Genomic DNA, 24,014 nt, shown 5'->3' with positions numbered 1-24,014 from the left:
TACGGTTCAGTATAATTACAACAGTATTATAGAAGAGAAAAGCCATAAGCAGTAGTAGATAGACAGGCATATCGATATGCACAACACACGAAAAATATATATCCTTCGGTCTGTCCCAGTATGGCAACACTTATGGACTTATGTCTCCTTAGCTTTATTTTGTAGTCTATCAATAGTAAAGGACTAGCAAAAAAGGCCCGTTTCTGACACAAATGAAACGGGCGCTAGCAAAGGTTTTCCTCGGAGTGTGTATGTTTGAGAGAGTGTATGTGAGAGTGGCTGTGTGTGAGAGAGAGAGAGAGAGAGTGAATCTGGGTGCGAGTGTGTCTGTGAGACAGAGAGTGTGTGTGCAAGTGCGTATGTGAGACCCAGTGTGAGAGAGAGAGTGTGTTTCACATAGATACAGTGTGTGCGAGAGAGAGAGAGAGTATGTGTGAGACACAGACTCTCTGTGAGACTGAGTGTATGAGACCAAGAGAGTGTGTGAGTGACTGTGTGACACAGAGAGTGAATGTGATACAGTGTGAGACATAGAGTGTATGAGAGACAGTGTGTGAGAGTGAGAGAGAGAAAGACATTGACTGTGAGAGAGAGAGTGTGTGTGTGTGACAGAGATGACCCCCTCCCTCCCTCTCTGGTGTCTGAGCCTTACTGTGCAGGACGCTGAGCTCTGGATGTGCTTCAAGGAACTGACCAATCCTAGTTAATAGAATGCACCTCCAACATTCTGAAGCCGAGAAACCTCGTGTGGTTGGTCACTTCTGCTTGTGACGAACCCGGAAGTACATGATGTCAATTCAGGAGATGGATACAGAGAGCGGGAATGCCTCAGCCATGCAGTCAGCTTCAGAATGTTGGAGGTGCGTTTTATTATATAGCATATGTGGAGGTGAATTTGAGCAACAGAATATTCCAAGTCACTATTTTGTACTTTTTAAGATATCAATGCGATCAAATGAGTGCAAGTGAAACTGCCAAGAAAAATACACACACTTTACTTAATCAAAACACCCATTTTTCTTGGTTCATATTTTTCCTTTAAAAACCTACACAACTCCTCATACTTGTAACTACTCAAAACACCCACCCAACCACCCACGTGTTCAATTTGTTTTCCATTTCCTCAGTCAGCCGCTTGTCACTACAGAACAGCTTTCCATAAACTGTCACATCCCACTCCTGTATTTTAGTTATGTATTTATTTATTTTTAAAAAACTTGACTATACCTCCTTAACAAATAGATATGGGCGGTTTACAATGCAAACATTAAAACACTGTCAGAAAGCAGGAAAAGAAACTACCAAGTGTGATGGGAAAGAATAAACAGTCGCTCTAGCACAAATGCAACCAAGAAGAAAAGATAAAAGGGTAAAGGGGAGGTATCAGAGGAAAGCCGTAGGCAGTGGCGGCGGTCCACCCCGGGTGCACGCTGCTGGAGGGTGCAGAGAGCAGCTGTGCGCCTGTCGGCTCCGCTGGTTTCCTGCTCCCTCTGCCCCGGAAGAGGTTACTTCCTGTTCCGGGGCAGAGGGAGCAGGGAGCCAGTGGAGCCGACAGGCGCGAGGTTGCTCTCTGCACCCTCCAGCAGCCAAGAATGCACCCTGGGGAGGGGGGCTTGATGCGCCGGAGGGGTGTCATTGCGCCAGGGGGGGGACGTTGTCAAGTTGTGCCACACCCTGGGGGGACGGATGCTGCTGGACCCGGGGGTGCGCAGCGGCGATCCGCCCTGGGTGGCAGCCGACCTAGGATCGCCACTGGCCGTCGGTACAGGGGGGAGTCAGGGAAGTCAGGGGTAAACCAGTGGAGTCTGCAACATCCCGCCCTAATAGAGATTATAGGCGTGGTCAAAGAGCCAACTCTTCAATGCCGCTTTAAATTTCTAATTTAAAATTTTTTAACCACATAAGTGTTGCCATAGTGGGACAGACCGAAGGTCCATCAAGCCAAGCATCCTGTTTCCAACAGTGGCCAATCCAGGTCACAAATACCTGGCAAAAACTTGAAGAGTAGCAACATTTCATGTAGAACCCCAAAGAGTTGAACAATTCTAGAATTCTAAAGAATAACAAGATTCCATGCAGAACTTCAAAGTGTGGCAACATTCCATATAGAACCCCAAAGAGTAGCAAGATTCCATTCAGAATCCCAAGTACATAAGTGTTGCCATAGTGGGACAGACCGAAGGTCCATCAAGCCCAGCATCCTGTTTCCAACAGTGGCCAATCCAGGTCACAAATACCAGGCAAAAACTTGAAGAGTCGCAACATTCCATGTAGACCCCCAAAGAGTTGCAAGATTCTAGAATTCTAAAGAATAACAAGATTCCATGCAGAATTTCAAAGTGTTCCAACATTCCATATAGAACCCCAAAGAGTAGCAAGATTCCATTCAGAATCCCAAATACATAAGTGTTGCCATAGTGGGACAGACCGAAGGTCCATCAAGCCCAGCATCCTGTTTCCAACAGTGGCCAATCCAGGTCACAAATACCTGGCAAGATCCCCAAAAAGCTCAATACATTTTATTCTGCTTTGTCCTAGAAATAAGCAGTGGATTTTCCCCAAGTCATTTTAATAATGGCTTATGGACTTTTCTTTTAGGAACCGGGAAGTTAACCGGGCACCTGCCAATCTTCAGATCAGTGCCCGGTTAAGTCGCTACACAAAGTTAGGACAATGGTTTTGCTTTATATGGCTATTTAGCCAGTTAGCAGACTGAAAATTATCGCTAACAGGCTGCTCTGTCCTAACTCTGCTCCTTAGTGGTGATATTCAGCAGTACAAACTGGTTAAGTGCTGCTGTATATTGGGTGCTGCTTACTCAGCAGGTTTAACCAAGCAGGAGCCTCTCCTGCCTGGTTAAAGCCTTTTACTTTTTCCAGGGACGGCATCAGGGGTGGGCAAACAGGGCAATTGCTCTGGGCCCCATGTCACTTGGGGTCACAAAAACCTGCCTGAAGTTGAAAGAAGGACAAATCTGCAAGCAATCTTTGGGGTCCCCTCATGCTCTGGGCCCCATCATGTGGAGTGGAGGAATAGACTAGCGGCTACAGTAGAGTTACCATATTTGGTCCCCCCAAAAAGAGGACACATGCCCCACCCCCTTTCACACCCGCGTTCCGCCCTCTTTCACACCTTTGCACCGCCCCCTGTCACATATTCCCCTCCCCCCTGTCACACACCCTGTCACCCCCCCTCCACTCCCCTCCCCGTCACCCCCCTTCCCTTTCCTTATTCTACTGCTTTGCTGGTCTAGTGACCTCTTTGGGGCAGGAAAGAGCCCCCTCTTTGCTGCCAGGAGCGCTGCCCTGCATTCTGTTGCTGATCTCGGTGCCAATTCAAAATGGCCGCCAAGAGTTGAAGTCTTGCGAGGTCGCGTCAACTCTTGGCGGCCATTTTGAATCAGCGCTGAGATCAGCAACAGGATGCAGGGCAGCACGCCGGGCAGGAAAGAGGGGGCTCTTTCCTGCCCCGAAGGCGGAAGAGGTCACTAGACCACCAGGGCAGTAGAGTAGTAATAAGGGGAGGAAAGGGCCGGGAGGCTAGCATAGGATGGTCCGCCCACCTGCCCGTTTGTCCAGAAATCCGGACAAATGGGCAGATTGGCAAAACCCGCCCGGTTGCCCGGACATGTCCTCACATGTCCGGGTAAATCCGGACATATGGTAAACCTAGGCTAGAGCACCAGCCCTGACATTGAGGTGGCTGGTTCAAATCCCACTCCTGCTCCTTGTGATCTTGGGCAAATCACCTAACCCTCCCCCCCCCCCCCCCCCCCATTGCCTCAGATAAAATAATTAGATTGTGAGCCCTCCAGGGACAGGGAAGACATACCCAGTGTACCTGAATGTAACTCACCTTGAGCTACTATTGAAAAAGGTGTGAGCAAAATCCAAATTAATAATAATAATAATGTCAGCACCATCCCTGTACTCTTTTCAATATCAACCCCATAATATTCTGTTACTGGGAAAATCTTAGGTATCAAACAGCAACTGGATGGATTCTATTCTCCAGGAGAGTCTCTGTGATCTGCAACATAGTCTAGTGAGACAGAAAAAAAGATAAAATGAGGTAGCTGCAGAATGGAGGGCTCCAAAGCCACCTCTAGGTTTATTAAGAAACGTTTCTGAAGGCACATGAAGACTGCAGTCATAGGCGTTAACCAAAGCCAGTGAAAAATAGCTTTAGTTATAAGAAACTGCAGGAGCGGTATTTCCACCAAAGTATCTATATTTTGATTAATGAGAAAGAACTGACATTACTTATTTTTAGATATTCTGATAGTGCTTATAAACCATCTCTTATTAAGAACACAAGAACATAAGTGTTGCCATACTGGGACAGACCAAAAGTCCATCAAGCCCAGCATCCTGTTTCCAACAGTGGACAATCCAGGTTACAAGTACCTGGCAAGATCCCAAAACAGTACAATACATTTCATGATGATTTTCTTAGAAATAAGAAGTGAATTTTCCCCAAGTCCATCTTAAAAATGGCTTATGGACTTTTGTTTTAGTAAGTTATCCAAACCTTTTTTAAACCCTGCTAAGCTAACTGCTTTTACTACATTCGCTGGCAACAAGTTCCAGAGTTTAATTTGAAAACTGCTTAAAAATTCATGCACTCTACGGTCTTTACTGCACTAGGAAAAATGTCCAAACTGCAGCTCAGACCACATCCTGCAACGCTGAAAGCTGCCAAGGCAACAGAAATGGAATGAGCAAAGAACAGAGTTCCACCGGGTTCTACCTGTCACAGTACCTTCGCTAGTTCAGGGAATATCCCACTGTGATGCTCCACTTGCAAACCTCTCTTGGAGGAGCCAGGTTAGCTTACCAGATATATCGCCATAAAGTGCTTGCTCTAGGTCATCAAGCATGGTTATTATGACGTCATCATCCAACTGCGCCGCCCCCTCCCGTGGGCAGCTTGCTTCTTCCTCCTCCAGCCATCTCCTACTGGTGCCCCTTGATTTACTAGGACTGCCTTCATCACCTGACCTGCTGCTTTCTTCATTAGAACTTCGACTTGGAGATCTTGAAAGCTTAGTCTGCTCTCCTGCCCTTGGGCTTAACGCCAACCTCCCAGGGAGTGGCGGGTCCTCACCAGCCCTGGCCACCGCCCTACCGGTGAAGGTTAGAGAACTCATTGAAAGTGAGGGAACCCTGGACAGTGAAATCATCCCATCATTTTCCTCTTCTCCAAGGTAACTCCAGCTGGGCTTGGCAAGGTCTTGTAGCCACTTAGCCTTCCTTAAAAGTGAAAGATTTGTCAAAGATTTGTGTTTGCAAAGAACTGGCAGCTCGGTAGGTCGCTGCATCTTAACAGCAAGGACAAGTCACCTTATTTTAACGCAGTATCTTGATCTTCTGGCCTCTGATCTTTACCGAGCAGGACTCTTGCTAGGATCTGATCTGACGGCACAAGGCTCCCTTGCCTGTATTCCACAAAAAAGGGAAAAATACCAGCTTCCTCTGCACAGCCCCAAACAGTGCATGAACCAGGAATCAGACATCAAGTGGCATTTCATTTCCTACACGCACGTCGGCACCCGGTCTGAGGCACTTTTTCAATATTAATCCACAGGTTACTCGGTCTTCTCCTTGAAGAGAAGTGAGCAAACGCTCAGCTTCAACACAAAATAAAATGTAAACGTGAACTATCTTCCTCACGAGTCACAGGCCCCCTCTCACTTACTGGTTACTGCGTTCTAACACCAGAAGGGTGACACAAACACTCCCCACCGTGACACGTTTTTCCACTCTGCAGATCCACAGCTCCTTACAGGACTTTAAATTAGCTATCACAGCAGTCACCAGCACCGCCTCACCATCAAGAGTTCGATAAAAGCCGAACTGAAGCGCTGAAGCAAAGCCACGCACAAGCCAGCCTCCTTTTAGCATTCAAGCTGCATGCTCAGATCTACGACTCCTCTCACACACTGCAGCAGAAGTCGCTGGCTGCCATGGCAGCAATCATGCTTCTGAAACCGACAGTCAGAGAAGCTCTGCTCCAGCCTTTTGCAGCATTTTGGACCCATAGGTTTTGGGGAAGGGGGGAGGGGTTCATTTATACTGTGCCTGTCAAGCCGTTGAACTAAGGGGCCCTTTAGCTAAAATGTGTTAAAATTTGCAATTAACGCGTTCTAACATGGGATTTTACTATGTGATAACTGCAAACTTTACATGGCAATTTTGAGGGCTTTCTTGCGGGGGGGGGGGGGTTTTCAGGACATGTGCTAATGATCCCATTAGCACGTGTTAACACGGGAGCAATTATTTCTTCCTATCCAGAAGGTGATAATTGTTCTTACGTTAACCCTACATTAGCCAGCTAATGCCCGGTAATTTCAACACGCTAGCCAGTTAACGCTTCCGCACCCAATCTCCGCCCATACCACGCTCCCAGATAGAAAAATACCTTAAAAATTCAATAACGCATGGCTTAATATGCTTAAACAGGGAAAATACCGCAAAACCCTCTAACGCGTTTGTGCGGAAGCCTGATATTGTGCATTACCCATGCATTAAGGACTTTATTCCCTTTAGTAAAAGGTCCCCCAACCCTTTTCCTCGTATTTTTATACTCCATCATCCCACCCAGTCATTGCAGTGACAGTCCCAAGCTTGGTGCCACAAACTGTTGCTCTCTCCAGAGCTCAATGGACCTGGACTTCCAGGTCTGGCCACTAGGTGTCGCTGCCAAATAATAGCTGAGAACCCTTCCATCCTAGGGGAAAGGGGGAATGGGACTTGATATACTGCCTTTCTGTGGTTTTTGCAACTACATTCAAAGTGGTTTACATATATTCAGGTACTTATTTTGTACCAGGGGCAATGGAGGGTTACGTGACTTGCCCAGAGTCACAAGGAGCTGCAGTGGGAATCAAACTCAGTTCCCCAGGATCAAAGCCCACTGCACTAACCACTAGGCTACTCCTCCCCTAGCAACATTCCATGTAGAATCTTCAAATAGTAGCAACAGCAACATTCCATGTAGAATCTCAAATAGGGAAAGGGAAATGGGACTTGATATTCTGCCTTTCTGAGGTTTTTGCAACTACATTCAAAGCGGTTTACATATATTCAGGTACTTATTTTGTACCAGGGCAATGGAGGGTTAAGTGACTTGCCCAGAGTCACAAGGAGCTGCAGTGGGAACTGAACTCAGTTCCCCAGGATCAAAGTCCACTGCACTAACCACTAGGCTACTCCTCCACTCATTCCACCAATAAGAGCAACCTCATCAGTGATGTCACAATGGCTTGATTGCCCAATACTTGGTTCACTTCTGATATTGTGATGTCATAAGGGGAAAGGGAAATGGGACTTGATATACCGCCTTTCTGAGGTTTTTGCAACTACATTCAAAGCGGTTTACATATATTCAGGTACTTATTTTGTACCAGGGCAATGGAGGGTTAAGTGACTTGCCCAGAGTCACAAGGAGCTGCAGTGGGAACTGAACTCAGTTCCCCAGGATCAAAGTCCACTGCACTAACCACTAGGCTACTCCTCCACTCCTAGGAGTGTACAAGCTGCCTTCACAATATGCCCAGTACCAGTTGGCTTAAAGAGCAAAATAACTGACTCAGGGAATCAAACCAGTGCTTCTGTCATCTACCTTCTTAAACTCTGCTAAGCTAACCGCCTTTACCACATTCTCTGGCAACGAATTCCAGAGTTTAAATACACGTTGAGTGAAGAAATATTTTCTCCAATTCGTTTTAAATTTACTACTTTGTAGCTTCATCGCATGTCCCCTAGTCCTAGTATTTTTGGAAAGCGTAAACAGACGCTTCGCGTCTACCCGTTCAACGCCACTCATTATTTTATAGCCCTCTATCATATCTCCCCCTCAGCAGCCTTTTCTCCAAGCTGAAGAGCCCTAGCCGCTTTAGCCTTTCCTGTGAGTGCATTGACGCTTTCATCACAGATCTAATTGTCGCAGACAGACTCAAGTCCATCGTCAATAAAATATTACACTAGCATCATTGGTTGCTCCTCTTTTCCGTTGCCACAGGGTCTCCAGACAGGGCTACAAATACTAGGATAATATTTACTTCTGTAAAAACTGGGGACATAAAAATGAAGATTTCTCAACTTTTGAAACGAAACACGATAGAAGTTCCCACTTGCCGAGTGTTATTGTACCTTCTTAAACAAAAGATGAAGGTTTCACACGAAAGCAATGTAGAGAGTTTTGCAAAATTTTATGCTGCTTTTTCCAGAAGCCCTTTGTGGCCTTAGCACGCACTTAAGCATGTTTTTACCATGTGTTAAGATTTTCAAATTTTTTGTTTTAATGGCTATGAGCACATGGGCCAATTTAAAAATCACCATGTGAGCACTTAGGACACCTTTTTAGTAGGCAGTAAGGGCTTATACCATTGGTGCCAACTTTGTGGGTGCTCGCGCACCCCCAATATTTCCCCACCAGAAGTTCCCCAGGAGCCAGCCCGCTGCCCGACCTCTTCTCCCACTCCCACAACAGTTCTTCGCCTGCCCCTCGCCTTCCTGCATGCCGCCCATAACTTAAAAGTCATGTTACCGAGGTCCCGGGGGGAGGGGGCGAGGGGAGGGGGAGAAATGCACCACCTGTAAAAAAAATAAAAATTAAAAATAAGCACCCTCAATCATTTTGAAAAGTTGGCTCCTATGGCTCATACGGTAATCCTGCGCTAACTGGTTAGCGTGTGGTAATATAGCTGTGATTAGCATAGGACCACCCACTCTCCGCCCCATCAAAAAAAAAAAATAAAAAGTGTTTTCTTAGTACACGGTGGGTGTCTGCAATTTGGCAAGTGCTGAAGAGTGCCTGAGCCTGTCCTGCTATTTTGCAGTACTTACCACAGCTTACTAAAAGGGCCCCTTAGTTTTCTGCTGAATACTGAGAAAACGTTAAGCAGATAACTCTAGCCGGATAACCTTAGGTCAGCTATTTGTCGGCACAAATTTAGAAGAATGGGCCAAAATTCCTCCAAGGTGATCGAATCATCTTGTTAACTGAGCAATCATAACGTACCTCTTTTGCCCGAGTTCTTTATTCAGTGGGGTGACTTTTCTCTCTCATCAGCGTTGGATGGCATCATAACTGTGATGAAATATGGACCACCCTAGGGGGTTCACAAACTTTTTTCACAGCACTGTAGCTCTGCTTGGATTATATGAAACTAAGGGATCCTTTTACTAAGCTGCGTAGGCCCCTATGAGCGCCCAACGCGAAACTACCGCCCGGCTACTGCGTGGCTCGGGCGGTTAATTTCATTTTTTTTATACGCGTCCACTACGCACGCCAGAAAATATATTTTATTTTCCGGTGCACGGCGCTAACTGGGCGGTAATCGGTATTGTACACGTGCTGACGATTACTGCCCAGTTAATGCGTGAGACCTTACCGCTAAGTGAATGGGTGGCGGTAAGGTCTCAGACCCAAAATAGACACGCGCTAATTTTCATTTTGCCATACGTCCATTTTCAGCAAAAAAAAAAAAGGCCTTTTTTGCAGGCACGCTGAAAAATGGATCTGAGCACGTCCAAAACAAGCGCCTACACTAGCACAAGCCATTTTTCAGCGCACCTTAGTAAAAAGACCCCTAGGGCCCTTAATTTTGTAGCATCCCCGCATGTAAATGGTGACTTTCAAACATGTAGATTGTCATAAGAACATAAGAATAGCCGCACTGGGTCAGACCAATGGTCTATCTAACCCAGTATCCTGTTTCCAACAGTGCCCAATCCAGGTCACAAACACCTAGCAAGATCCCCTCCAAAAGTTCAATATATTTTATGCTGCTTATACCAGAAATAAGCAGTGGATATTCCCCAAGTCAATTTAATAATGGTCTATGGACTTTTCCATTAGGAAGGCATACAGACCTTTTTTAAACCCCCCTAAGCTAACCACCTTTACCACATTCTCTGGCAACGAATTCCACAGTTTAACTAAACGTTCAGTGAAGAAAGATTTTCTCCGATTCGTATTAAATTTACTACTTGTAGCTTCATCACATGCCCCCTAGTCCTAGTATTTTTGGAAAGAGTAAACAAGCGATTCATGTCTACCCATTCCACTCCACTCATTATTTTATAGACCTCTATCATATCTCACCTCAGTCGTCTTTTCTCCAAGCTGAAAAGCCCTAGACGCTTCAGCCTTTCCTCGTAGGGAAGTCGTCCCATCCCCTTTATCATTTTTGTCGCCCTTCTCTGTACCTTTTCTAATTCCACTGTATCTTTTTTGAGATGCGGCGACCAGAATTGAACACAATATTCGAGGTGCGATACAAAGGCATTATAACATCCTTGCTTTTGTTTTCCATTCCTTTCCTAATAATACCTGACAGAATCCCATACACACACATACCAACAAGGATTTTAGAATGCCGTTATTTACATATGGTGATCCACATCATGAATATATAGCAAGGGGGCGTCGTGGTTAACACATGGAAAGGGATTGGTTGGGTGGGCCTAAAATACAGAAATGTATTACCCATTTTACAAGTGGAATAAATGGGGATATCAAAAAAACTTATATGCTGGAGTTTTCACCTGCTCCAAGACACTCATAACTACATGCTTGAAGGGCAGGTGCAATATCCCTTTTTATCCCATAGCTCTTACAGGTGGCTCCCTGGCATATAGAGGGGAGGAGAAGTGATCCCTGGTCCCCTCTATTGAAGTCTCAGATTCAAAACGGTACTCAATACCCCCAGCAGTGGTTTTGTGGTGTTACCACGAGGGATGAAGGTGCCATGTAAGGGCAAAAGGGCCTCCACCTCCACACCAAACAGTGGCATTCAAGATGTTTACCCTGTTTGAAGCTAAGTCACTCACCAGATATTTCCTCTAGGCACTGTTTGGCAGTCTTACTGTACGCTGAATCTGTTTTCGTAGGACTGATGCAGGAGTCGGCGGGTGGTAAAGAGGTACTGTCATTTTCTGAATGCATTCTGCAATCAAAGAAGAAGACTAATTATTCCCTTTTTTTCAAGTGCACAGCAGCAGCTAATATTAGCATGGGATACGGCTCACTAGTCAAAGAAACCTTGGCATTCGTATCTTGCAGTTAATTCAAATCACTGCTTGCAAATTACTCCACACGATTTCCCATTCGATGAAGTACGTTTCTCAGTACACCGTGCCGAAGATGACAAATTTTACCGCTTGCATACATTTGGGGCAGATATCCAGTCGGTCAGCATTTTTATGTCCGTCGCCAGCTGTATTCCTGGATAATCAATGCCAGGATATGTCCAGCACCGGAATTGAACATCTGGCTGTATGTTGGCCACTGAAACTTATGTGGCTCAGAGCAATATTCAGCTCTTAACCACATAAAGACAGGACTATGTTTTATGCAGTCCAATTGAAACGCTTATCTTATGCGGTTAAGGGCTGAATATTGGTACTTAACCACAAAAGTGCAAACTCCGCCCACGAACACAGCTCAGGCACTAACCACAGATCATGGCAGTAACCGGTTAAGTGCTGCTGAATGTTCGTGGTTCTGCTACGGACAAGAGATTTAAACGGCCAGGAGCACCTCTGGGCCATTTAAATTGCTCTAAATAATGGGCAGATTGTGAATAAGAACAGCCATACAAGGTCAAGACCGATGGTCCATCTAGCCCAGTATCCTGCTTCCAGCAGTGGCCAACCCAGGTCACAAGTACATGGCAGAAACCCAAATAGTAGTAACATTCTGGAATCCCAAAGAGTTGTAAGATTCCAGAATCCCAAATAGTAGCAAGATTCCGGAATCCCAAACAGAAGCAACGTTCCATGCAACCAATCCCGGGGGCAGGCAGTGCCTTTCCCCCATATCCATCTCAATAACAGACTATGGACTTTTTCTCCAGGAACTTGCCCAAACTTTTTTTTTAAACCCAGATATGCTAACCACCTTTACCACTCCTCCAGCAACAAGTTCCAGAACTTAACTATTCTTTGCGTGAAAAAATATTTCCTCCTATTTGTTTTAAAAGTATTTCCATGTAATTTTATTGAGTGTCCCCTGGTCTTTGTACTTTTTGAATGAGTGTTCAGAGAAGACCCCTATATTACCCCAATAAATACCCAGCATTCTGATAAAGTACCTTTGTAACCTACACATATTCATATAATGATCTGACCACATAGAGGCCAATAAACTAACCGGTAGCAATTCCTGCAAGTCAGCAGGGGTTTCCTGCACAAGTTTGTTACACACACACATACACCTCAGGTTACTCAGCCAGTGGAAAGTCAAGTCAATGCCAGATCATGTATCGGCTCCAAGTATGCACATGCAGCGAAAACATAGCTGGTTAAGTGCAATATTCAGCACTTAAGTGGCTATGATGAACCCCCATAAAGATAGGACTGTACATAGCTGGTTAAGTGCAATATTCAGCACTTAAGTGGCTATGATGAACCCCCCCCCCCCATAAAGATACGACTGTACATAGCTGGTTAAGTGCAATATTCAGCACTTAAGTGGCTATGATGAACCCCCATAAAGATAGGACTGTACATAGCTGGTTAAGTGCAATATTCAGCACATAAGTGGCTATGATGAACCCCATAAAGATACGACTGTACATAGCTGGTTAAGTGCAATATTCAGCACTTAAGTGGCTATGATAAACCCCATAACGATACGACTGTACACAGCTGGTTAAGTACAATATTCAGCACTTAAGTGGCTATGATGAACCCCATAAAGATAGGACTGTACATAGCTGGTTAAGTGCAATATTCAGCACTTAAGTGGCTATGATGAACCACATAAAGATACAACTATGTATTATATGGTCTGCTAAGAGCTGACTCCGCCCCAGGAATGCCTATACCATAGCCAGTTCCAGCTTAAGCACTAACTGGGCATTTTCACCTAGTTTGTATCACCCACCAAGTGTGGGTGGTCGATGTGCTAAAGCAGAACATGCAAACCTGAAAATCACACAGACGCATGCTGTTTTTTTTTTTTACCCTGACCTAAACGCCTGCAAGCTACTTTCAGTGTGCACTATGACATTCAGCCACTCAGAGTAAGGCAAAGTGAAGCCAAGTTAATTTACTTAAGTAACGGGCCTTGAAACGTTTCCTTCCCAATTCAACCCAATAAATTACGTGACATACCCTGTGGAGGGCTGGTTCTGTCGCATATAGACAGGACACATCCTAGCAGACAAAAGTGCGTACAATTTGCCAAGGAGTGATCAAATGCAACGTGTAATTAAACTCTGGAATTCATTGCCAGAGAATGTGGTAAAGGCGGTTAGCTTTGCGGAGTTTGAAAAAGGTTTGGACGGCTTCCTAAAGGAAAAGTCCATAGACTGTTATTAAATGGACTTGGACAAAATCCACTATTTCTGGGATAAGCAGTATAAAATGTTTTGTACTTTTTGGGGATCTTGCCAGGTATTTGTGACCTGGATTGGCCACTGTTGGAAACAGAATGCTGGGCTCGATGGACCTTTGGTCTTTCCTAGTATGGCAATACTTATGTAAATAATTGAAGGCATAAGAAGTCAATATATACGATGACTTTAAAGGTAACATCATACTAATAAAAAAAAATCACCCAGCTTATTGACTTCATATATTCAGCCTCTTACTGGGGCTGATTTTGAAAAGCCCACGGTGTCAGCTGGATCTGTCCTCTCTCACCTCTGCCTCTTTTTGTGTAATGTAAAAGCAGGCATGGGCACTTTTCCCTGCAGAAGAGGAGGGCGATTTTCAGTGCCTGTCCTCCCCCCCCCCCCCCCCCCCACCCCCATTTTACCCAAGTAACAACTTAGTTGCTAAGGTGCCCTTTCACAAAGGCCTGCGGTAGTGTAGACATGTGTTTTGGGCACGTGCAGAATCATTTCTCAGCGCACCTGTAAAAAATGACTTTTTAAAAATTTTTGTCAAAAATGGACGTGCGGCAAAATGAAAATTGTCGCGAGTCCATTTTGGGTCTGAGACCTTACCGCCAGGCATTGACCTAACGGTATAGTCTCACCCGGTAACCGGGCGGTAATTACCTGTATCCATCAAATGCCACTTGGCGGGCGTATTGTCCGAAAATAAAAATTATTTTTCGGACATGTGTATCAGACATGCGCCAAAAATGAAATTACCACAAGAGCCACTCCATTTTGGTTTGTGTTGGGCGTGCGTAGATGCTTACACGGCTTACTAAAAAGGCCCCTTAATCACCCTCCCAGCCTGCCAATACATCTTTTTCTTCAGGATCACTGGGTCAAACCAAATAAAATTGCCTTCAGCATCAATCTCTGTTTATCATCTAGCATCAGTAAATAAGTTTAAGATCAGTCTTGAATTTGTCCAAGGAAATTGCAGGCAAAGGGGAACCGGGAGCACGACTCATTTTCCACAAGAGTCGCTATGCTCACATTAGCCCTCTCCTCAAGTCACTTCACTGGCTCCCTATCCGTTTCCGCATTCATTTCAAACTTCTCTTACTGACCTATAAGTGCATTCACTCTACCGCTCCCCAGTACCTCTCCACTCTTATCTTTGCCTATGCTCCCCCTCGGGTACTCCGTTCTATGGATTAATCTCTCTTGTCTGTCCCCTTCTTCTCTACTGCTAATTCTAGGCTCCGTTCCTTTTATCTCGCTGCACCTCACACCTGGAATAGACTTCCCGAGCCTGTGCGTCTAGCCCCGTCTTTGGCCGTTTTCAAATCCAGGCTAAAAGCCCACCTCTTTAACGCTGCTTTTGACTCCTAACCACTACTCACTTGCCCTGTACCCTTTTATCCCCACCTCCTTAATTCCCTTACCTCTTAATTGTTCTGTTTGTCTGTCCTATTTAGATTGTGAGCTCTTTGCGCAGGGACTGTTTTTTCAGTGGCGTACCAAGAGGGGGGCGGTCCACCCCGGGTGCACGTTGCTGGGGGGTGCCGCGGTGCGCGCCTGCTCCGAGTTCGCTAAACTTAGTCGCTTGTTCGCTGCAGCTCCCTCTGCCCCGGAACAGGTTACTTCCTGTTCCGGGGCAGAGGGAGCTGCAGCGAAGCGAAGTTTAGCGAACTCAGAGCAGGCGCGTGCCGCGGCACCCCCCCCCCCCAGCGGCATGCACCCAGGGGGGGGATGTCATTTCTCCGGAGGGGGGGAAGGTGTAATTTAGCGGGGGGGGGGGGGGGGCGCTGCACCCAGGGGGGGCGCATTGGCGCTCCGCCCCGGGTGCCATCTAGGCCAGGAACGCCACTTTGTCTTTTCATGTATGGTGTACAGCGCTGCGTGTGCCTTGTAGCGCTATAGAAGTGATAAGTAGTAGTAGCAGTATCACATCATAAGCACCTTACCGATAAATTAATGGATCAAAACGGAATCACAGTATCACATAATTACTGTGTGGAAAAGATACTCAGGAGACGCTTACACGGCTTATTAAAAGGGCCCCTATATACTTACAGGGGAACCTTGGGTACAAAACCCTCGATACTTGATTGTCACCATTGAACTTTAACGCAGTACCACTTTATTTCTCATTCCGATAATGGCGATCACCACTACGGCATAATGTAAGCCACACTGAGCCTGCAAATAGGTGGGAAAATGTGGGATACAAATGCAAGAAATAAATAAAATAACCCCAATTGCCACCCGGGCTTTCTATTGAAGGAAAGAGACCCAAATCTCTTTTTACATATGCCATTGTTGCTTACTTTCTCCAGTGCTAATAAAAATGAACGTAGCTCAAAAACTGGGGAAGAATTTGCAGGATTCCCCAGCTCTTCGACTCCTGCGTCACTGTCGAAAGCGGTTGTGGAGTAGAAAAGTACCTCATAACACAAGCTGCTTATTTAAGTATGCAGAATAACTGAAAAAGCTCACTTGGAAGAGCAAATTATCCTAGGTCAGATTTATGTATTTATTCCCGTGGCAGAGTGTCTGCAGTTAAAAATCTCTCCAGAACCCCCCTCTGTTTGCATATGGAATTTAGCTTCTTGGACTAAAAATTCATGTTTTAAGCTAAGAAAATTGATTTGTTTTCCCTGCTGGTTTAATGGTTTCTCTAATCTTCTGTTTACAGAGGGTTTATGTGTAGTTTGTTTTAATGTGCACAGTACTTGCAGGCCATCCTTGAACAGGAAATCATCTTAGCCTTATACAAATATTTTCAGGTGGCAGGAGAGAAAGTATCTGTCCCGTGATGACTAGTTGCTGAACTGCAACGAGAGGACCAAGCTCTGGGACCGGACTGTTTTAAAACTATTGCTGCTAGAACCGTGGCGTACCAAGGGGGGGGGCGGTCCGCCCCGGGTGCACGCCGCGGCGCGCGCCTGTTGCCCTGTTTCAGTCCGATTTCGCAATTCGCATGTGTTCACTGCTCCCTCTGAGTCTGCTCCGGAACAGGTTACTTCCTGTTCCGGGGCAGACTCACAGGGAGCAGCGAACACATGCGAATTGCGAAATCAGACTGAAACAGGGCAAAAGGCGCGCGCCGCGGCACCCCCCCCCCCCAGCGGCGTGCACCCGGGGGGGTGTCATTTTGCCGGGGGGGGGGGGGGGAAGAGGTGTCATTTCGCCGGGGGGGGGGGGTCGCGCTGCACCCGGGGGGGGGGGCGCATTGGCGATCCGCCCCGGGTGTCAGCTAGGGTCGGAACGCCACTGTGCTAGAAAGTATAAAATTAGTTGTGGAAAAACAAAACCAAATCTAAAAAATAAAAAATAAAGCAGACTCAAAACCCCGGATTCTGGTTAGGTCGTCTAAATTTGGGCTCAGATCCAAGAACTGCATGTAAACTAATTAGTCAATTAAACGCTATCAATCAAATTATTGGCGTTAACGAGCACATACTTGGCAGTAATTAGGAGTTATGCGCAGATTTGCCCTACGCTCTATTCTATAACACGTGGCTAAATTTCATATCGCACAACTCCAAAGAGGGTGTGGCCATGGGAGGAACATGGGCGGGTCGGGGGCGTTCACCAGAATTTAAACATGATGTTATAGATTAATATCATTACGCTCCTACCATTAGTCAGGGGCCAGCTTGTGCCCAAAATTAAAGTGCGACATGTAGCAAGTAGGGGGCAAGAGTGATCCCCAGATGTTCCTGCCCCGTTGGCACCCAGGCTCAAAGTGGCACCTCTGAACCCTAGCAGTAGTCTCACAGTAGTCAAGCTGCCAAATTCAGGGGGCTTGGGGAGTGAAGAGATCTTCGATGTGGGTGGGAGGACCTTGGTTCCTTGTGTTGGAGTGGGTTTGGGGGGGGGAGGGAGGATTTGAGGAGTGTCATCTGCAGGATTCTGCAGCGCCGCAGCTGCTGCAGAAATTGCTTTGTTGATAGCATGGATGCATCCGTGTTATTGGAAAAATACTGTACTTAATGTGTGGTGAATCTTGGTAGTGTACAGCAGATGCTGGACACATTAATTTTCACAACTAATGGGATGTAAGTGTAAACCTTTACCATATTTTAGTAAACAGTCTCCTAAATCTATTTACTAGCTATGAGGGAGTCTATACGACACGGTCACTGCCCTTAAGGATGCTCCCTCACAGTGTCAGAACCACCTTAAGATTCATAGCCCTGCTCAAGGGGGAAGTGACACGAGAAGGGTGGAGCCAGAAGAGCAGGAACTAGAAACTAGGAAGTATAAAAGCTAGGAACACAGCCAGGTCATCGGTTCCAAGAGGGAAGCACTGACACCCAACTGCATACGTTTTCACCATCTATGTATGAACTTCAACCGCAACAGTCGGGTAGGCCAATTTTGACTTGGAACCTTGCAACGTGATATTTTTGATCCAGCTGGACGCAGGCTGGACCTAGGCGAACTGCTGTGGCCTTGCAGGAGCAGGCCATAGAAGGACCTCTTGCGTGAAAGGACTAGTTTACGTTTTCTTTTCTCCCCTACCCGACACTTCAAAATATACGTTATTTTGTTCACCTTAACCCGCTGTGTGGCTCTGGTTTGTCCTGGCCCCAGGTCCGCCCTCATTCACGTTACCACACTAGCGTATCTATTAACGACTCGCTGATTAATCTGCACATAAAGGGATTGAATTAGCTGAAGTCTGCAACCCCTGAGCAGCAGCAAAATGGATCATGTCTTTAACCCCAACTCCTGTAGCTTAGGTCAAAGCCTTATGGCCTGTCGCTAATTCTGAAATTTAATTTTAAAAGTTTATGTTAACTTAGGCGGAAGAGACCTGTAAAGCTAATGATTCCGGCATGTTTCTATGTAATGACGTTGACAAACCAGGAGACATATGCAGGCGCCCACCATCTTACCTGTAAATGAAAGGTGCTACTGTGGCCGTGTTTGGATGACTGTACTGCTGTTGTAGAGGAAGTTGGACAATGCAGCTTCCTGTGCTTTGCCCAGCACTTGTAGTCATGGAAACAGAAAGAGCAGGTGAGGAAGCAGGAGTTCCAACTAGGCCGGATACCTTCCCCTCCAAAGGAGCTGGACTGCAGGGAGTGGTGGGCTTTTCATTTGCTTGGGGTTTTGGTGTTGGCTGAGTCTGGTTTCCTTTGGTAGTCCTACACTTGTCCAGCTCCTTGGTTCCAGTAGACCCTGAAGATGCAGCCTGCTTTGCTGTAGGCACCTTTGTCCCAGGTTTAGGTATCCCACTAGAAGGAGGGATCAAACTTTCTTTCTTGACTGTGCCTTTATTTCCCTTGGGGATCAAGCTTGCAATTTTGGAGGGCTTTTTTGCCGGTTCAGTTACAGGTACCTGATCCTTATCTTCTTTTGTTGCCTTCTCGGTGCAAATTTTATTTTTATCCCTGTTCTTTTCCTCTTTCTCCTTTGGCTGAGGCAAAGATTTTTTATTGCTGATATTTTTGCTTCCAGCTTTTGGGGGAGTCAGCTTAGGCGACACTTTAGGACTACTGGTGGTGGATCCACTGTAAGAGCTATCAAGTTCTCCACCTTCTAACAAAATTTCGTCCTCTTTACCACCATCACTGGGCCCTGAACTTGGTGACAAAGGAGGTCTTAGGGAAGCCCTTGAATTGACAAACTTGAATTTTTCTAGCATTGATTTCTGTCCCGATGAAGAGGTTTTGGCTCCTTCTGACACGGGCGGCTTGTGTCGGTCTGAAGAAGGTGTTGGGGAGGTTGCCGGGCTTGGCTGCTTCACAGATAGCATGGTAGAGGTGGCACTGTGCTTGATGTTCATGGATTTGCTGCGCCATGGTTTGCTGGCACTTGGAGAAGGAATGGCAGAGACCAGCTGCTGCCCGGTGCTTGCGGGATGCTGCACATTTGCATTCACACCAGTAGACTGGGTAGGGACTTTTGGCGACTCTATATAAGATAAAACACAATAACACATATATAACACATGGTGCTGCTTTTGTACAATAAGATATGCTGCATGGTGTTGCTCTTCTACAATAAGATGTACATTACGCACAGTGTTCCTTTTCTGCTCTTCTACAACATGATGTATATTACGCATGGTGGTGCTCTTCTACAATAAGATGTATATTACGCATGGTGTTGCTCTTCTGCAATAAGATGTATATTACGCATGGTGTTGCTCTTCTGCAATAAGATGTATATTACGCATGGTGTTGCTCTTCTACAATAAGATGTATATTACGCATGGTGTTGCTCTTCTACAATAAGATGTATATTACGCATGGTGTTGCTCTTCTACAATAAGATGTATATTAAGCATGGTGTTTGCTCTTCTACAATAAGATGTATATTACGCATGGTGTTTGCTCTTCTACAACATGATGTATATTACGCATGGTGTTGCTCTTCTACAATAAGATGTATATTACGCATGGTGTTTGCTCTTCTACAATAAGATGTATATTACGCATGGTGTTTGCTCTTCTACAATAAGATGTATATTACGCATGGTGTTTGCTCGTCTACAATAAGATGTATATTAAGCATGGTGTTGCTCGTCTACAATAAGATGTATATTACGCATGGTGTTGCTCGTCTACAATAAGATATATATTACGCATGGTGTTGCTCTTCTACAATAAGATATATATTGAGCATGGTGTTGCTGTTCTACAATAAGATGTATATTACGCATGGTGTTGCTCTTCTACAATAAGATATATATTAAGCATGGTGTTTGCTCTTCTACAATAAGATGTATATTACGCATGGTGTTGCTCTTCTACAATAAGATGTATATTACGCATGGTGTTGCTCGTCTACAATAAGATGTATATTACGCATGGTGTTGCTCTTTTACAATAAGATGTATATTACGCATGGTGTTGCTCTTCTACTGCTCTTCTACAACATGATATATATTCAACATGGTGTTGCTGTTCTATAATAAGATGTATATTACGCATGGTGTTGCTCTTTTACAATAAGATGTATATTACGCATGGTGTTGCTCGTCTACAATAAGATGTATATTACGCATGGTGTTGCTCGTCTACAATAAGATGTATATTACGCATGGTGTTGCTCGTCTACAATAAGATGTATATTACGCATGGTGTTGCTCTTCTACTGCTCTTCTACAACATGATATATATTCAACATGGTGTTGCTGTTCTATAATAAGATGTATATTATGCATGGTGTTGCTCGTCTACAATAAGATGTATATTACGCATGGTGTTGCTCTTCTACAATAAGATGTATATTACGCATGGTGTTGCTCTTCTACTGCTCTTCTACAACATGATATATATTCAACATGGTGTTGCTGTTCTATAATAAGATGTATATTATGCATGGTGTTGTTCTTCTACAATATGATATATATTAAGCATGGTGTTCCTTTTCTACAATAAGATATATTACATAGGGTGTTGCTATTCTACGATATGATATATATTACGCATGGTGTTGCTCTTCTACAATAGAATATATATTTTACGCACGGTGTTCCTTTTCTACAATAAAATATATATTACACACGGTATTACTTTTCTAGCCTTCCTCTACTTTCAGCCCCAGGTAAATATTACGGCTGTGCATTTTAGTATCATTTCTTTCTGTTTTGTAACAGCACATGCTGTATCTTTTACTGCACACTAAATGGTGCACAGCATTACAAAACAAAACAGAAAATAAATTTTCAGCTTGCAGAACCATAGTAAGTAATCCATCAGAATGCTCACTGAAACATAAAATGTCCATTAAAAATCACATTTTATTCTCTTTTATTAAGTTTAAAATTTTACATTCCAAATACAAATGCAAGGAATAGATCGCATTTAGGATAATAAATTATGAAAAAGAAAACGAATAACACAATAATTCCCAAAATCTGCCACATAATTGTTTTTATCAATCGCTAGTACACAAAAGGATGTGTTGAAAAGAGCTTTTTATTATGAGCTTGTCGTGTACTGGCTTTCTGCAAATATGACTTGCACGTTTGCTGAAACACGTTGCTCCTCAGGAATGATCAGAACCTTTTATTTCTCATTCTTCTGAAATTCTAAGGTGCCCTTTTAATAAAGACCTTTATACGTGGTTAGTGCATGAAAACAGGCTTACCACACAAAAGCATTAAAGGGTTTTTCAATATGTATCCTGTTTCCACACATTAAACTGCACATTAGTGAATCTTCAAAAATATTTCTGGGAGGGGCCATAGTATGGGTGGAGAGTGGCACCCCCCTGCAGTGCTTTCCGCGCTTACCGTGTTGGCACGGCCCTGGCCACAGATTCTAGTGGATCACTGGCACTACCGGGAACCTCTAGGAGTAAAGACAAGTTTGAAGGTAAACCGGGGTGGAGGAAGGAATTAAGAGAGAGGGATGATACTGGATTCTCCGGTGGGACAGAGGAGGGGATAGGGTTACCATATTTTGACCCCCAAAAAGGAGGACACATGCCCCGCCCCCTTTCACACCCTCGCTCCGCCCCTGTCACATTTACCCCTCCCCCTGTCACACACCCCGTCAACCCCCCCCTCACCTTACTACTGCCCAGGTGGTCTAGTGACCTCTTTGGGGCAGGAAAGAGCCCCCTCTTTCCTGCCCGGAGCGCTGCCCTGCATGCACCCTTCCTGTTGGTGATCTCGGTGCCGATTCAAAATGGCCACCGAGAGTTGAAATCTCGCGAGGTCATTTCAACTCTCGGCGGCCATTTTGAATTGGTGCCGAGATCACCAACAGAGAGGATGCATGCAGCGCAGGAAAGAGGGGGCTCTTTCCTGCCCGAAGGCGGAAGAGGTCACTAGACCTCCAGGGCAGTAGTAACTAAGGGGAGGGGAGGCTAGCAATCTGGATTTCTGGACAAAAAGGCAGGCGGGTGGGCCGTCAAACAGGCAGGCTGGCAGGCGGGTAAATCCGGACATATGGTAACCCTAGGAGGGAAGAGCTTCTAGACTGCAGGGAAGGGGAGAACTGATGCAAAGGTTGGCTCAGGGTGCCACAGGTTCTTGAGCCAGCCCTGTATTCGTGTCTTCTAAAATACATGAGCACATATATGTCTTTTTCAGAGCAGTTTTATATTTGTGCATGGGTATTTGGGCGCTTTGGGGGCTGGTTCTGGGAGCCTATTTTATAAACACACATAGGGGCTCATTTTCAAAGCACTTAGCCTCCCAAAGTTCCATAGAAACCTATGGAACTTAGCCTCCCAAAGTGCTTTGAAAATATGCCTCATAGGCATTTATGTTTCCTTTATGAAACAAGCAACTTTTGGACTTCTGTCGTAGGTGTTCTGTTACAAAATCATCCTCCAGAAAGAACACCTCCCAATTTCCAGTGCATCTCTGCCATATTAAGAACACGTTACACATTTAAGATCATGGTACTGTCTTCCAATGCTTTCAGAGAGAGCATCTTAATTAGAATTCTCTTAGGGGGCCTTTTACTAAGTCGCGATGGCGCCTACGCCTGTCAAACTGGAGTTACCACCCGGATACCCTTGCGGTAATTTCAATTTTGGCGCACGTCCACTACATGATTCTGAAAAATATTATTTGTTAAATTTTCTGACGAGCGTAGACCATTACCGCCCAGTTACTGCGTCAGACTTTACCACTAGGTCAATGGCTTGTGGTAAGGTCTCAGACCTAAAACAGACGTGCGGCAATTTTCATTTTGCCAAAAGTCCATTTTCGGCAAAAATTTTACGAAGGCATTTTTTTTTGTAGGTGCGCTAAAATATAATTCTGCGCGCACCCAAAACACACGTCTACACTACCGCAGGCCATTTTTCAGCACACCTTAGTAGAAGGACCCCCAAATGTCTGTTTGACAGCCTGTCTACACCCTATATTAGAGATTCAAACTAATGCAGGCCTCTCCAGTTATTTTTGACTATGTACAATGTGACTTATGTTTTTCATCATGCAGACGAATTGCATATGTGCAGAGGACAGGGAGAGATCCTCAAATTTTCACTCACACACTCTGGAGTGCCGAGCAGTGGCGTAGCTACGTGGGGGGCCAGGGGGGCCTGGGCCCCTATAGATTTGGCCCTGGACCCCCCCTGCCGATGACCCTCTCAACCCCCCCCCCCCTCCCGCCCTCGCCTGCCTTTGCTGGCGGGGGACCCCAACCCCCACCAGCCGAGGTCCTCTTCTTCCCGCAAAAGGCTTCCTTCTGTTTCTGACGTCCACGTCAGACTCACAGAATGAAGCCTTGCAGATCAGCTTCATTCTGTGAGTCAGGACGTCAGAAACAGAAGGAAGCCTTTTGCGGGAAGAAGAGGACCTTGGCTGGCAGGGGTTGGGGTCCCCCGCCAGCAAAGGTAGGCAACAGCAGGTTGGCGGCGGGAGGGGGTTTTGAGAGGGTCGGCGGCGGGGGGGGGGGGGGGGGGGGGGGTTGGCGGCACTGGGGGGGGGGGCTAAAATGTGCCCCCTCACCTCGGGCTCTGGACCCCCTCCTGCTGAAGTCTGGCTACGCCCCTGGTGCCGAGGGTTCCAATTAAAGCATTTCAGACAGCTTTCTTATCACAGACGAAGTCTGGACCAAAGACAAAAGCAGAAAGCAACAGAAAAGGCCAGTCGAAGACACGATTCTGCTGTTTGAAAAGGCATAAAATGACTTATCCATGAGGCAGGGCAGCAGCCCTACTTATCCAGCATCACCATCAACTGCACACAGCATCA

At 45.6% G+C, this 24,014-nt stretch overlaps 1 protein-coding gene across 6 annotated transcripts in view; it reads right to left on the bottom strand.

Moving 5' to 3' along the window:
- NAV3 (neuron navigator 3) overlaps nt 1–24,014 on the bottom strand; it is a 454,524-nt gene that overhangs the window by 125,240 nt on the left and 305,270 nt on the right. For all 6 annotated transcript variants that reach the window (XM_030214020.1, XM_030214022.1, XM_030214018.1 and 3 more), the window contains exons 8-9: nt 18,241–19,261; nt 10,839–10,954 (exon numbers count right to left, since the gene is read on the bottom strand). In XM_030214020.1, coding sequence (XP_030069880.1) covers nt 10,839–10,954; nt 18,241–19,261 — 1,137 coding nt within the window. The remainder of the gene's footprint in view (nt 1–10,838; nt 10,955–18,240; nt 19,262–24,014) is intronic.

The sequence above is a fragment of the Microcaecilia unicolor genome, chromosome 9 (genome assembly GCF_901765095.1).
Source record: "Microcaecilia unicolor chromosome 9, aMicUni1.1, whole genome shotgun sequence".
Classification (NCBI taxonomy): Eukaryota; Metazoa; Chordata; class Amphibia; order Gymnophiona; family Siphonopidae; genus Microcaecilia; species Microcaecilia unicolor.
Note: the sequence above shows the minus strand (reverse complement) of the source record. Positions and strands in the feature narration are given on the sequence as shown.